Below are 16,284 nucleotides of genomic sequence, written 5' to 3' on the forward strand. Positions count from 1 at the left end.
GGAATCATGCTGAGTGAAGAAGCTAGTCTCGAAAGGTTACAAACTATAAGACAACATATAATTATGTGACAATCTTAAAAAGACAAAACTACAATGATAGAGAAAAAATCAGCAGTTGCCAAGGGTTAAGGGTAAGGGAGAGGGTATGACTACAAAGGGACAGTAGAGAGAATTTTTTTAGAGATACGGAGCTGTTCTGTAAGCTAACTGTGGTGATGGCTATACTAACCTGTGCTAAAATTCACAGGACTGAACACCAAAAAACAATCAACCATACTACATGGTAGTTTAAAAATCAAATTCCTTAAACCGCTTAATCAATATTAAAGAAGAGCAGGAATTCAGCACAACCGTAGCACGTTTTCTCACCGAGCTCTTTACTCCCATTTAATGACCAAAGGGAACGGGGAGCACATGGACTGCTAATACCATACTGCGGTGATGTTTTGTGATGGCTCTCAGGAACACAGAAACTTTTGAGACATTTACTTTCATCCTTCTGATGTAAAGAATAGAGAGATTACTGAAGCAATGACAAAAATGATGCCAGTAAAATAATTTCCATGGCTATAATGGTTTCAAAAAACCAGGCAACTTTAAATACACATGCCAGCATAGGCCAAAACTTATGAATGCTTAATTGGGGAACGGGATTCCCACTGATCCCACTTGGGGAGGTATACACGCTCTATTTACAACAGCTTTATTAAGGTATAATTGAACTGCTTGCATTTAAAGAACATAATCAGTGTTCACATATGTGCAGTCCTGCAGAATCGTCACCACAATCAAGCTGGTCAGCACGGTGATTATGCCACAACACTTCCTCATCCCCCCCGTGATCTATCTCCCCTTCCTCTCCATCCTCAAACCCTAGAAGTGGTCTCCTTTCTATCTCACCTTAGAGAACTCTATACAAATAGAACCATAAAATATGTACTCTTTCTTTCCTTTGGTTTCTTCAGCTTGGCAGATTCCTCCATATTACTGAGTGTGCAGGCACACCTCAGAGAAATGAGGATTCAGTACCAGACCACTATATTAAAGTGGATATCACAAAAAAGAGAATAACAATTTTTTTTGGTTTCCCATAACATAGAAGTTATGTTTATACTATACTGTAACTTATTAAGTGTGCAATAGCAGTATGTCTAAAAACAATGTAAACAGCTTAATTTAAAAATAGTTTATTGCTGGAGTTCCTGTTGTGGCTCAGAAGAAACAAACCCGAGTAGTATCCACGAGGTTGCAGGTTCAAACCCTGGCCTCAGTCAGTGGGTTAAGGATCTGCTGTTGCCATGAACTATGGAGGTTGCAGAAGTGGCTTGGATCCCATGTTGCTGTGGCTGTGGCACAGGTCAGCAGCTGCAGGTGCAGTCTGACCCCTAGTCTGGGAACTTCCATATGCTGCAGGTGCATCCATTTAAAAACAAAAAAAAAAAAAACTTTATTGGTAAAAAACGCTAACCATCATCTCACAATGCATGGTTACCACAAATGTTCAATATATTAAAAATGCAGTATCTGCAGTTTAATAAAGTGAAGCACAACAAAATAAGGTGTGCCTGTATTAATAGTTCACTCCTTTTATTGCTGAGTAGTATTCCAGTGGGTAGATATACAGTAGACTATTTATCCATTCACCTGTTTATGGACATTTGTGCTGTTCCAGTTTTTGGCTATTACAAATAAAATGTCTTTAAAAAAAGAAGTAAAATGTCTTTGAATATTTATGTACAAGTCTTTGTATAGACATATGCTTTCATTTCTCTTGGCTAAATACCTAGGAGTAAAACGGCTAGGTCAAACAGTAGGTATCTGTTTTAACAACTGCCAAATTATTTTCCAAAGCGGTTGATCCATATACATTCCCTTCAGCAATATATGAGAGTTCTAGTTGCTACACATCCTAGTAGACACTTGGTTTGGTGAGTATTTTTAATCTTAGACTTCACAGTGGGTATGTGGTAGTATCTCACTTTGGTTTTAATTTGCATTTCCTTAATAAGTCATGATGTTAAGAGCATCTTTTTGCATGCTTATTCACCATCTGGACCTTTCATTTGGTAAAATGCCTATTTAAATACTTCGCCCATTTTTAAACTGTCTTCTGATTGAGTTTTAAGAGTTCTCTGTAAGCTGTTTACAAGTCTTTTGTCAGATACATGCTTTGCAAACATTTCCTTCAATCTGTGCATGACTTACCTTTCATTTTTATAACAGTGCCTCCTAAAGAGTAAAGTTTTGAATTTTGATGAAATCCTAATTTTTTTTTCTTTTATACTTTGTGTCCTACTACAAGAAATCCTTGCCAAACTCAAAGTCAGTAAGATTTTCTCTGTGTTTTATTCCTCAGTCTTAGATGCTTGAGTTTTACATGTAGGTCTAACGTACACTGAGAGTTTGTTTTTATACACTGTGCAAGGGATGAGTCAAAGTGTAATTTTTTATGTAGAGATATCCAATTGTTACAGGACCATTTGTTGAAGACTATCTTTTCCCCCATAGGATCGTCTTGGTACCTTTGTCAAAAATCAACTGACCATATGTGAGTGGGTCTGTTTCTACCTAATACTGTTCCATCAGTCTGTATGTCAGACTTTATGGCAATATCACACACCTTGATTTACTGTAAAATTATTGTCTTAAAATCAGTGAAAGCCCTCTAATTGTATTATTTTTCAAAATTGTTTTAGCTATCTGAGATCCCATATAAACTACAGAATCTGAGTCAATTACTGCCCCCCCCAAAATGTAAGCCTAGAAGTTTTGCTGAAATTGTATTGAAACTATAGACCAATTTGAGAACTCACACCACACATCATCAAGGACGTAGTGCATCTCTGCATTTATTTACACCTTCATTAGTTTCTTTCAACAATACTTTGCAGTTTTCATTGTACCAATCTTGCACATCTTTTGTCAAATTTATCTCTAAAAATTCCATATTTTTGATACTTGTATGAACTTTTTTTTTTTTTAGGGCCCCACCGACAGCATATAGAAGTTCCTATGCTAAGGGTGGGAATTGGAGCTGTAGACTGCCAGCTTACACCACAGCCACAGCAACGCCAGATCCAAGCCTTGAGTGACCTACACCACTGCTCATGGCAATGCTGGATCCTTAACCCACAGAGAGAGGTCAGGGATCGAACCTGCGTCCTCATGGATGCCAGTCAGATTTGTTAACCACTGAGCCACGACGGGAACTCCGATACTTCTATAAACTTTTTAATTTCAATTTCCTAGTATACAGAAACAATCGTTATACTGACTTTGTACCCTGTAACCCTGCTAAACTTACTTGTTTGTTTGTAGCTCTTATGTGCATAATGTTCCTAAAGATTTTCTACACAATTAATCACGTCGTCTGCAAATACAGACACCTTTACTCCTTCATTTTCAAACTGTATGCCTTTTACTTCTTTTTGCTGCCTTACTTGACCGGCTAGAACCAGGATCAGCAAACGACAGCCTGTGTGCTAAAACCATCCCACTGAGTTCATACAGCATGCATGCAAGCCAAGAATGTTTTTCACGTTTTAAATGTTTCAAAGAAAATCAAAGAACGCTACTTCATGACACAGGAAAAGTACATGAAATTCAAACCTTAATATCCATAAATAAAGTTTTATTGGAACAGGGCCACTCATTCATGTCTTTCTACCGCTGCTTTCACACTACAGCAGAAGAACCCATATGTCTCACAAAGCCTAAAATATTTACCATATGGCCTTTTTATACAAAATTGTGCTGACCCACGGGCTAGACCCTCAAATACAATGTTAAGCAGAAGAAGTAAGAATAGACATCCTTTCCTTGTTGATACATAATCCCTCATAAGTCACAGGAAGAATGCATTTAAACCATGAATAAGAATAGCTATTCAGTTTACTGTGAAAGCAGAAACATTTACTCAAGGCTCATTCAGTATCACTTTAATATCTATTTTCCATATATGCATGAATTGCTCCAGATTAATACAGGACAAAATCATCTTCACTGTTAATCTTGCCTTAATAAAACCAAGACAACAGCATCACGATACCTAAAATATACATCAAGCCAATCTTTAGAAAGTACACCATAGGTGATAGGAAGTACAGCTGACCCTGGAACCACATGGAGGTTAGGGGTGCTAACGCTTGGCCCAGTCCAAAATCCACATACAATTTACAGGCAGTTCTCTGCATCCACAGTTCCCCTGCGCCTGCATAACCACAGGTGGTACAGTACTATAGCATTCACTACTGAGAAAGAAACCATGTTTAAGTGGTCCTACACAGTTCAAATCCATGCTGTTCAAAGATCGACTGAATAGCAACAGTTTATGATAAACTTTAAAATGGGTGGGAAAGGACTTCCTGTCATGGCTTAGCAGAAAGAATCCGACAAGTATCCATGAGGACGCAGATCGGATCCCTGGCCTCGCTCAGTGGGCTAAGGATCCAGCCTCACCGTGAGCTGCGGTGTAGGTCACAGACACAGCTTGGATCTGGCGTTGCTGTGGCTGTGGTGTAAGCCAGCAGCTACAGCCTCAATTCCACCCCTAGCCTGGGAACTTCCTATGCTGCAGCTGCGGCCCTAAAAATACAAAAAAAAAAAAAAAAAAAAAAAAAAAGAAAGAAAGAAAAGGTGGGAAAAAAATCTTTTCTACTAAAAATCTACCACTGCTTTTTATCCAGAGTAATATACTGAAGAAAACCACTACAAATCATCATTTTCTATACCGAAGTACATATAAATAAATGACTGATCTGTTCCAATAAAAAAATAACTTATGGAGTTCCCGTCGTGGCGCAGTGGTTAACGAATCCGACTAGGAACCATGAGGTTGTGGGTTCGGTCCCTGCCCTTGCTCAGTGGGTTAACGATCTGGTGTTGCCGTGAGCTGTGGTGTAGGTTGCAGACGCGGCTCGGATCCTGCGTTGCTATGCCTCTGGCGTAGGCCGGTGGCTACAGCTCCGATTCAACCCCTAGCCTGGGAACCTCCATATGCCGCGGGAGCGGCCCAAGAAATAGCAACAACAACAACAACAACAACAAAAGACAAAAATAAATAAATAAATAACTTACCCACAGTAAAAGGCAGCCATAAGCATACAAGTCAGAACTTGGAGAAGCAGGCTTTCCCATCTTCAGTTCAGGTGACAGCAAACTCAAATCACCAACCATCATGCTGACTGAGGCTCGCTGACTCTACAAAAACAGCAGGTTAAATATTTTAGAGGCAACACAGTTGAGGGCAGCTTTCTGTAAAGTAATCTGCATTTAATCAACACCAAAAAAATATTCACTTGAAATATTTTATTCTCTCTTGCTTTCAAATATTTTTACCTAATTTCCAGTATTACAAGCTGCTTTTAAAATCAGTCTCGTGAAATTAACAGTGAGACTACGGTTACATTTCACATTGTAGACGCCAACAGATTAAAAAGTAAGAACCACTGATTACTTAAGAATTTGGTATTTCTTATTTAAGAAATACATTTTCATAAGGGCAAGAGCCAGTGCTGTTTTCTAATTCTGAAAGTTCTAAATAACCTTTAAAAACCACAAGTTTACAGAGTACTTTTTCTTTTTTACTGACCATTTTCAAAGTACACCATTTCCACTCTCTCAAAGGAACATCAATGACAGTAACAAGAACCCTGGATTCAAAGAGACCTTGACTGCAATTCCCCCTCTGCCATTTATTTGCTCTATGACCTTGGGCTTTAATGTCTTTGAGCCGAATCAATTAATTTGTTACTACTTGACAGAGTTATCATAAAGGTAGAGGTAATTAGCACAATACTTAGCTCATATCGCCAAGTGTTAATTATCTTCTCTTCCCATCATTATCCTCGCTTCTCAAAGTGTGGTCCAAAGACCAGCAGCTATAGTATCACTTGGGAACTTGCTAGAAATACAGTATCTCCAGGCCAGAAATGCTGAATAACAATCTGCATTTTATGTACACGTGACACATACAATGTCACATACTAATTTTACCTCAATTTCTAAAAAGTGCGTTTTAACAAGATTCTCAAGGAGTTCCCGTCATGGCGCAGTGGTTAACGAATCCGACTAGGAACCATGAGGATGCGGGTTCGGTCCCTGCCCTTGCTCAGTGGGTTAACGATCCGGCATTGCCATGAGCTGTGGTGTAGGTCGCAGATGTGGCTCGGATCCCTCGTTGCTGTGGCTCTGGCGTAGGCCAGTGGCTACAGCTCCGATTCGACCCCTAGCCTGGGAACCTCCATATGCCGCGAGAGCGGCCCAAAGAAATAGCAAAAAGACAAAAAAAAAAAAAATTTAAAAATTTAAAAATTTAAAAAAAAAAAGATTCTCAGGAGAGTCACATGCACTGTAAAGTCTGAAAAGCAATGCCCTTAATTATACTACTTTCAAATTACTCTTTCTGGTTAATTTTTCAATCTGAGAATATGGTGAGATGAGGAGTGAAAGGCAGTTTAATCAGTAAATAATTTTAAATCAAGATTAAAAACTGGAGTTCCCACTGTGGCATAGTGGGTTAAGGATCCAACTGCAGCAGCAGCTTGGGTCGCTGCAGGTCAGAGCAATGGCTTGAATTCAATCCCTGGCCTGGGAAATTCCATAGCCCAAAAATAATAAATAAATAAATAAATAAATAAAATGTTTAGAGAAAACAGCAACAGCTGAAAATTGAGGCGGAAGAATATCTTGGGGTCGTCATGGTACCCTTAGTTATACAAATGGGATGTTCAACAGGTGAACTAACCAGGATCCCTACCTAAGAACTGAGAATTTTTTAAAACTCACAATTCAGTTATTTTTCTTACGATGTTATCCTAATTTTCAAATAAATTAGCATGAAATACTTTGGCAAACACACTTCGCCTAAGTCCTCTCTAATCCAGCATTTCATCAGAGTTTCCCATTTTCGTGTTCCCCTCCCTGTAAGCACCGCATGAAAAGCACCGAAACCACGCACAGCCAGGGGGCACTATCCCGGGACGTGCCGATGACCAACACAGCCAGAGGGAGCTCCTCAGACATGAACGTGCTGGCAAGGATGCAGAGAAACCGGAATCCTCAGACTTCGCTGATGAAAACGCAAAGCAGCACAGCCACTCTGGGGATCAGTGAGTTTCCTCGAAATGTGAAGCAGAGTTACCATATAACCCAAGTCCACACCCGAGAAATCTGTATCCTGATGTTCATAGCAATGGTATTCATAATAATCAAAAAGTGGGCACTCAAATGCCCACAAACTGATGAATGTAAAAACAAAATATGCTATATCCGTATAGTGAAATACTATCTGGGCATTTTAAAAAAGGAATGAATTTCACACACATGCCACAACATGGACGAACCTCAAAAACACTGTGCAAAATGAAATAACCCAGTCACAAAAGACGACACACTGTATGATTCCATTTACAGGAAATGTCCAGAATAGGCAACTCCATAGAGACAGAAAGCGGATTAGTGGTTTCCAAGAGACTAAGCAGAGGAAGATGGGGGCGGGGGTGGGGTGACTGCAAAAGAGTATGGCTTTCTTTCTGAGGGTGATAAAAATGTTCTGGAATTAGCAGTGGTTGATGAAGAACTCTTTGACTATATCAAAAATTAGGCAGTCTCCATCATGGCTCAGTGGTAACGAACCCAAATAGTATACATGAAGACACAGGTTCGATCCTTGGCCTCACTCAGTGAGTTAAGGATCCAGCGTTGCTGTGAGTTGTGGTGTAAGTTGCAGACGAGGCTAGGATCCCTCATTGCCATGACTGTTGTGCAGGCCCCCAGCTGCAGCTTCAATTCAACCTCTAGCCTGGGAACTTCCATATGCCACACCTCCAGCCCTAAAAAGAAAAAAAAAAAAATTTAATTAAAAAATAAAAACTAGTACTGAATTTTACATATTATGATATGTGAATTACACCTCAATAAAAGTGTTTTTTTCTTTTGTGGCCATACCCATAGCATGCAGAAGCTCCTGGGCCAGAGATCAAACCCAAGCTACAGCAGCAACATCAAGTCCTTAACTGCTAGACCACCAAGGAACTCCAATCAAGCTATTATTTCAATAAAGAGAATTGCTCCCTCATGATTGTGCATATTTTGAAAATCCCCATTCTATCAAAAAGGAAAAAAACCACAACATGCTCTTTAACTGTCTGATGATTGTTACCCCTACCAACTGCCTCTTCTGAGATAATGTGGTATCAAATTAACATCCAATGATGTTGAACCAGCACTTGAACTAAATGGAAAAATCCAAGGTTCCCTAGTTCCTAAAAATGCCCATTAATCAAAAAATAATAAAGCATGTATATCTGAATTTACTCTATTGAGGGGGAGGGCACCAACAGAGAGGGAGACAGGAGATGGCCACCTAGTTTTCCCTGTGTAATTCCCAGAAATTAAATGTTTCCTGACGATAAAATAATTAATTAATGCCAAGGTTGTCAATGCCATTGACTATTTCAGACTGCTCCTAAAACTTATGGTTGAAAAATATAATACACAATATTAGAAACTCTTGTTCTAGGGGTTCCCGTCGTGGCACAGTGGTTAACGAATCCGACTAGGAACCATGAGGTTGCGGGTTCGGTCCCTGCCCTTGCTCAGTGGGTCAAGGTTCCGGCGTTGCCGTGAGCTGTGGTGTAGGTTGCAGACGCGGCTCGGATCCCGCGTTGCTGTGGCTCTGGCATAGGCCGGTGGCTACAGCTCCGATTCGACCCCTAGCCTGGGAACCTCCATATGCCGCAGAAGCGGCCCAAGAAATGGCAAAAAGACAAAAAAAAAAAAAGAAAGAAAAAAAGAAACTCTTGTTCTAGTACCTAGCTGATAATATAATACATAACGTCTTATACTAAATGACATGCTGTAACTGAAGGCACAGATCTTATAATAAATTACCATATGAAGTCAAAGTGCTGAACTACTGCCAAATAACATTAAATTAAGCCTAGAACTTATTCATAAAACCACTGTATTTTACCACAGATTTGGTGAAGTCAAAATCTCCAACAATTCCTTGCTGACGGTTTAAAGCAAAAACGTTGTTCTGATGAAGTGCTCCGTGAATGATATCGGCCTTGTGCAAGGTATGCAGACCCTGCGCGACACCTTTCATCACCTTTAAAGCCTCCTACAGACAAGCACACGCAAAAGAAGTCAGGAAGTCGAGATGTGTTATGACGGAAGCTTTTCTGGAATTAAGACTCCTCCAGAAGTGACAAAAGCTTCCTCCAAGTGAACCTTTTAAGGCCAGAAGCCCTGATTATTTAACTAGTGACATCATACATATACATGAGTTAGCGAATACAGTCTCTAAGAAGATTTGATTACAAGTAATGACCATAACGCTTCGAGAAAAGAAAAAGAGACTCAAATAGTGCTACTGGGTAGAAAGAATCAGAGCATCCTTTATTATTACTAATTCATATTTACAATAGAAATTAAGGCAATCACTTAAGTACTTATAATTCTACGTCCTATGCTATACAGTTTACACATAGCATGCTTAGTAGTCATAAGCATAGGATTTGGTGCCAAAAGGACCTAATTTCCCCTCTGGAAGAACCCTATGCAAGTCGCTTTAATCTCTATGAGCCTCATTTTTCTAATCTTTATATAAGGGGATAACTCACATCATATCACAGGGCTGATCTGACAATTAACTAGAATAACATGAATCGAAATTGTTATTTTCTAATTTAATACACCCATGCAAAGTAAGTTTTTTACTTACTTCTGAAGTTAAAGGCATGCTGGATTGAATAGCCCTCAGATTTGCTCTAGGGTAGTATGGGACCATCAGATAAGCCATAGGATCAGACTGAGAAGCGAAACAGAGAATGAGACTCAAGGTGAAAAATTCAATGTATTTTTAGGATACAATGATTGTACAAAATAACTTTTCTGTAATGAATTACTTCTCTTCTGTGCAAAAGCTTTTAAATTTAGTTAGGTCCCATTTGTTTATTTTTGCTTTTATTTCTTTTGCCTTGGGAGACTGATACAAGGAAATGTTGCTAAAATTTATGTCAAAGAGTGTTTCATCTATCTTCTCTTCCAGTTTTATGGTTTCATGTCTACATTTAGATCTTTAAACTCTTTTGCATTTACTTTTGTACGTGGTGTGAGGCAATGTTCTACATGTTGCAGTCCAGCTTTCCCAGCACCACTTATTGAAAAGACTGTCTAATTAAAAGCTTTTGCACAACAAAGGAAACCACCCACAAAATGAAAAGACAACCTACAGAATGGGAGACGGTATTAGTAAATATTCGTAAATAAAGTGACTAACACGGAGCTGATATCGAAAATATACAAATAGCTCATACAACTTAGTATAAAAAAAAAACTCAAAAAATGGGCCAAAGACATGAATAGATGTATTTCTCCAGGAGACAAACAGTCAAAAACACATAGAAAGATGTTCAACATCACTAATTATCATAAAAATGCAAATCAAAACCACAATGAGATATCACCTAACACCTGTTAGAACAGCTATCATCAAGAAATCCACAAATAACAAATTCTGGAGAAGACACAGAGGAAAAGGAACCCTCCTTCACTGTTGGCAGAAATGTAAATTGGTGCATCCACTATGAAGAATACTTTGGAGGGTCCTTAAAAACTAATAATAGAACTACCACATGATCCAGAAATTCCACTCCTGGATATACAACCAGAAAAAAAAAAAAAACCTTACTCTAAAAGATATATGCACCCTAATGTTTCTAACACACCATTTATAATAGCCAAGACTTGGATGCGACCTATGCCTATCAACAGATGACTAGATAAAGAAAATGTTAGGTGTGTGGGGATGTGGGGGTGTGTGTGTGTGTACACATGTATACATAAACACACAATGGGATAACAGTCATTTTAAAAAAGTGAAATAGGAGTTCCTCTCATGGCTCAGTGGAAACCAATCTAACTAGTATCCATAAAGATGCAGGTACAATCCCTGGCCTTGCTCAGTGGGTTAAGGATCCAGCGTTGCCATGAGCTGTGGTGTAGGTCAAAGACATGGCTCAGATCCCGCGTTGCTGTGGCCGTGGTGTAGGGTGGCGGCTACAGCTCCAATTAGACCCCTAGCCTGGGAACCTCCATACGCTGTGGGAGCAGCCCTAGAAAAAGCAAAAAGACAAAAAAAAAAAAAAAAAAAAAAGAAATACTGTCATTTGCAACAACACAGATGGACCTAGAGAACATAATACTTAGTGAGATAAGTAAGAAAAAGGAAAATATTATATGATATCACTTACACATGAAGTCTAAAAAAGTAATACAAATGAAGTTATATTCAAAACAGAAACAGACTCACAGACATAGAAAACAAATATGTGGTTACCAAAGGGGAGAGGAAAAGTGGAAAGGACAAATCAGGGGCATGAATTGACAGATACAAATTGTTATATATAAATAGATAAGCAATAAGGATTTACTGTATAGACAGGTAATTATACCCATTATTTTATAATGGAATATAACCTACAAAAATACTCAATCACTAGGCTGTACACCTGAAACTAACACAATATTGTAAATCAATTATACACTTCAATAAACAAATAAATAAATGATTTACTTCTCTAAAGCTTGGTGCTAGAATATATTTTAAATAAAGTGTTTTCTGCAAGCAGATTAGCTTAAAAACTTTACCTTACATAAAAATAGGAATATCAATGGTAGCAACCCAGACTGTTCTTTAGCTTCTTTCCAAGCTCTGTGATAGGCTGCTGCTCTCTGAATCACCCTGGCTTCTGTATCAACATCCACAGAATAGCCCTTATAACCAAAAAAAAAAAAAAAAAAAAAAAAAAAAGAATTGGCAAATCCAAAATTAAAAATCTCACTTAAATTATATTTACATTTATTTTCAATTATATAAATACTTTTTCTATCTGCTTTAAATGATATAATTTACAAAGGGAAGAACTATTCTACCTGAAACTTAATATACATTCTACAGTACGTACCCACTAAGGCCGAATTAATCATCCTGTTATGACTAACAGTTCCCCTGGTCAATGAAGAGAAGAAATCAAAGAAGGAAAGACTGTGTTGGGAAAACAGTTGAGATTTCAAAGAGAAATACAAGAAAAACAAACTTTAAAAGGCTCTTGGCTGGAACGTAGTAAGTTCACTCAAAAAAAGGGAAAGCAAGTATATCCTACTAAAAACATACACTATTTGGGGAAATGAGGGAAACTTTCAATTCAAAATTAGTTCTGGCAACAAAACTAGAAGCACAGTCACCATACCCGTCAATTCATTTAATTTATAAAATAAGCAGTGGGTCTTTACTTTCCTGAAAAATAACACTACCACTCCACTTCATACTTCCATCACTAGTCCAAAGAACTTAAACTTACCTTTAAAAGAATTATCTGCCCGTCAACCTCAGAACATACCAAAGGACGCTTGCTGCTAAGTTCCTTCATGGGCTCAGTATCAAGAAGATCCCTTTCCAAGCTCATCGTAAGAAGACCACCAGAGTTCTAGACACAAGTTTTTGTTACAAGTTGAAGAATTCCAACAATCCCAGCACTTTTAAACAAGCAACACAATTAATTACATACTACTAGACAGACTAGACAGCATCAATCCTGCTCTCTGTAGAACAGTAATTCCAAGGGGAAACAAAGCTTACCATGTACTTGAGTAATCCTATTTCAGGATGAAGCAGAGGAAGCTCAGGGAACCATTTCTTTACCAAGCTAGTCAGTTTCTCCTAAATTTAAAAAATCATTTTTTATTATAGATCATTGTGTATTCAATTATGATACGTTGGTATCTCCCTTATTATATATCTAATAAGATCTATAACCTCATAAAATATATATTTACTGATTTTGCCTTCTATTACAAGAAACATCAAATGAAAACCAAGAGTCATCTTGGATCTAAATTATCATCTTACTAACAGAAGAGAAACTTAATTACCAATTTTAAGCTTATTATACACATACAGGCATAAAATCTTGCCTAAGGTCAAAGTCCATAATCACTTCCCAAGTTCCCGTCGTGGCTCAGTGGAAACAACTACAACTAGGAACCATGAGGTTGCAGTTCGATCCCTCGCCTTGCTCAGTGGGTTAAGGATTCAGCATTGCTGTGAGCTGTGGTGTAGGTTGCAAACTCGGCTTTGATCCTACGTCTGTGGCGTAGGTTGGCAGCTGTAGCTCCAATTCAACCCATAGTATGGGAACATCCATATGCTGTGGGTGTGGCCCTCAAAAGAAAAAAAAAAAAAAAGACGAAAACACATATTCACTTCCAAGTTAAAATGAAAAAGTTTGATGAAAAACCGATTTGAGTAATAGAACTGTCACTATTTCTCAAAATATCAAGAACACAGTAGCATTTTAAAACATTGGCTATTTCACTTCAGAAGGAAAAAAACCATAAAAGCCTTGAAAGAAAAAATGAACATGTAGCTCTACGAAAGCTACTTTGAAACAATGTAAAAATTGAGAATAGTTAGAAAAATCATTTATCACATGTTTATTCAATAAAACTTCTAGATACTGTTCAAGGTCCTGAAGACAGCTATTCTATTCAAGGTTCAGAAAGTGAATAATGAAGCACACAGAGAAGTTTGCTAAATAATGCATATCACTCACAGTGCCTACTATTACCATGGTATTTTTTTTTCAGAGCACTGTTTCTCACCTCACTTCTTTCCCATAACATCCCTGAAACATAAAATACAATATTCTTTCCATTTTAAATATAAAATATGTAACTGACTCTCCCAAAGTCACAAAAATTAGTGGTAGAACTTCCCCCTAAAACCAAGTAATTTTGTTATATTCTTCAACTAAATTATGGTACCCTATTAACGTTTTCACTGAAGTTTTATGCTTAAAATGATGTTCATAGAGATTTTAATTTAAAAAATATTTAGGCTTTATGTTAAATATAAAACAAGCAGTATGCAAAAGTGTTTGTACTATAACATCAATTCCTGAAAAAACAAGCAGAAAGAAAACTAAAAGGAAGTTAATCAAAAGTTAAACGTGATTATACTACTTACTACTGAGTGGCAAAGTTACAGATGATGCTTTTTCTTCTTTATAACTTTCTGTAATTTTCACACTTGGTATAATTTTTATGAATTATTTTATCATCAGAAATTAATTTCTAAATTCACATAAACATTACTATGCCAACATAAATACACCAACATAATCTTCAGCTTTGTGATTACAGTCCAATTCATAAAAATGAATATTTGTATTCAACTTCTAAAGTAAAAACTAATTCAAAATTTCAGAGAATCAAATACTTACATATTCCTCCTGCTCATGATAAATTTCCTGAAAGACACTATTCCGCAATTGAGTTATTTCTTGCTTTATTATCTCAATCTCAGATCCGTCATGGTCATCAGACTTAAATCAGAAAGAAAAAAAGTGACCTTATAGGCTTATTAGATTGAAAACAAGTCTTTCTAGTAAGAATTAACATGACTCCAGCAGCAAATCACTCTAATTTCCATGTATCCTTCTATACCTAAATATAACAGACCCTCATAACACCTATAAAAAATTAATATTTATTAGTTTATTCTAGCACTGAATTTTCCAAAACCTACAAAAAGGAATTATAAAAAGGTCATTATAAAATCAATTACACAGGAGTTCCCGTCGTGGCGCAACAGTTAACGAATCTCACTAGGAACCATGAGGTTGCCCTTGCTCAGTGGGTCAAGGATATGGCGTTGCCCATGAGCTGTGGTGTAGGTTGCAGATACAGCTCCGATCCAGCATTGCTGTGGCTCTGGTGTAGGCCGGTGGCTACAGCTCCGGTTAGACCCCTAGCCTGGGAACCTCCATATGCCATGGGAGCGGCCCTAGAAAAGGCAAAAAGACAAAAAAAAAAAAAAAAATCAATTACACATATTTTTCTTATCTCTTAATTTGCTGCAGATTTTCTCTAAGATGACCAACTGCCACCATAGAGTAAATGTCAAGAATAGAAACCAGAATACAATTAAAGTCCCTGGAATTTTTTTTCTACATAAGATTTGATTTTTAAAAAAATCAGTATAAACATGTGGCACATCCACTAGAGGAAAAACAATGTAGGACTCACAAAGACTCCATAAAACTCTAATGATGATAAATACATCACCTTAAAAGGTACACGTATTCAAAGCTGGATAAATTTCTACCAAAGTTTAAAAAAAAAACTAAAAAGACCCTATTTCCCAGAGCCCAGAGTAGGATAAAACTAGAAAAATCTTGAACTACTAAATTAGTTCCAATCCATAATTAAATGCTCCAAAGAGGAAGAAAGTGAATTCAAATTGGATTAAGATATAATGTAAATCCCTTTGAAATTTAAATCAAATCCTCAAGGGACCAAAGAGTGCCAGTTTATTCACAAAGCTTCAAGCCTAAAGAAGGTTAGCCCAGTTTAAAATGTCCTAATTCTGAGAAATGCAAGTTAAAACTCCTATGAGGTACCACCTTACACCAGCCACAATATCCATCATCAAAAAGTCTATAAAAAATAAATGCTGGAGAGGGTTTGAAGAAAAGACAACCCTCTTACCCTGTTGGCAGGAATGCAAATGGGTGCAATCACTATGTAAAACAGTACAGAGGTTCCTCAAAAACTAGAATCAGAATTACCATATGATCCAGCAATCCCACTCCTGGGCATCTATCAGGAGAAAACCATGATTCGAAAAGATACATGTACCCCAATGCATATTGGGCAGTATTATTTACAATAGCCAAGACATAGAGGCAACCTAAATGTCCATCAACAAAAGAATGGATAAAGAAGTTGTGGTACATACGTACAATGGAATATTACTCAGCCATAAAAAAGAATGAAATAATGCCATTTGCAGTAACATGAATGGACCTAGAAATTATCATACTAAGTGAGGTTAGTCACACAGTGAGAGGCAAACATTTTATGATATCACTTATATACAGAATCTTAAAAAAAGTACAAATGAACTTGCTTGCTGAACAGAAACAGACTCATAGACTTTGAAAAACTTATGGTTACCAAAGGGAACAGGTGGGGTGGAGAGAGTGTGAACTAGGGGTTTGGAATTGGCATACGCACACTGAGGTATATGGAATGACTGGCCAACAAGAAGGACCTGCTGTATAACACAAGGAACTCTACCCAATATTCTGTGAAAATCTATGTGGGAAAAGAATCTGAAAGAGAATGGTTGTGTGTACATATATAATTGAATCGCTTTGCTATATAGCAGAAACTATCACAACCTTGTGAATCAACTATACTTCAATAAAACTTTAA

The 16,284-nt window shown here is 37.5% G+C and overlaps 1 protein-coding gene across 2 annotated transcripts in view; it reads right to left on the minus strand.

Moving 5' to 3' along the window:
* Nucleotides 1-16,284, minus strand: part of STK31 (serine/threonine kinase 31) — a 72,482-nt gene that overhangs the window by 12,448 nt on the left and 43,750 nt on the right. For both annotated transcript variants that reach the window (XM_085005689.1, XM_021078730.2), the window contains exons 16-22: nt 14,289-14,390; nt 12,647-12,727; nt 12,369-12,494; nt 11,656-11,781; nt 9,728-9,814; nt 8,975-9,124; nt 5,077-5,199 (exon numbers count right to left, since the gene is read on the minus strand). In XM_085005689.1, coding sequence (XP_084861815.1) covers nt 5,077-5,199; nt 8,975-9,124; nt 9,728-9,814; nt 11,656-11,781; nt 12,369-12,494; nt 12,647-12,727; nt 14,289-14,390 — 795 coding nt within the window. The remainder of the gene's footprint in view (nt 1-5,076; nt 5,200-8,974; nt 9,125-9,727; nt 9,815-11,655; nt 11,782-12,368; nt 12,495-12,646; nt 12,728-14,288; nt 14,391-16,284) is intronic.

The sequence above is a fragment of the Sus scrofa genome, chromosome 18, assembly GCF_054392235.1.
Source record: "Sus scrofa isolate SSC_HxYL_T2T_F1_AM1 chromosome 18, Sscrofa_HxYL_maternal_Yorkshire_Landrace_v2.0, whole genome shotgun sequence".
Lineage (NCBI taxonomy): Eukaryota > Metazoa > Chordata > Mammalia > Artiodactyla > Suidae > Sus > Sus scrofa.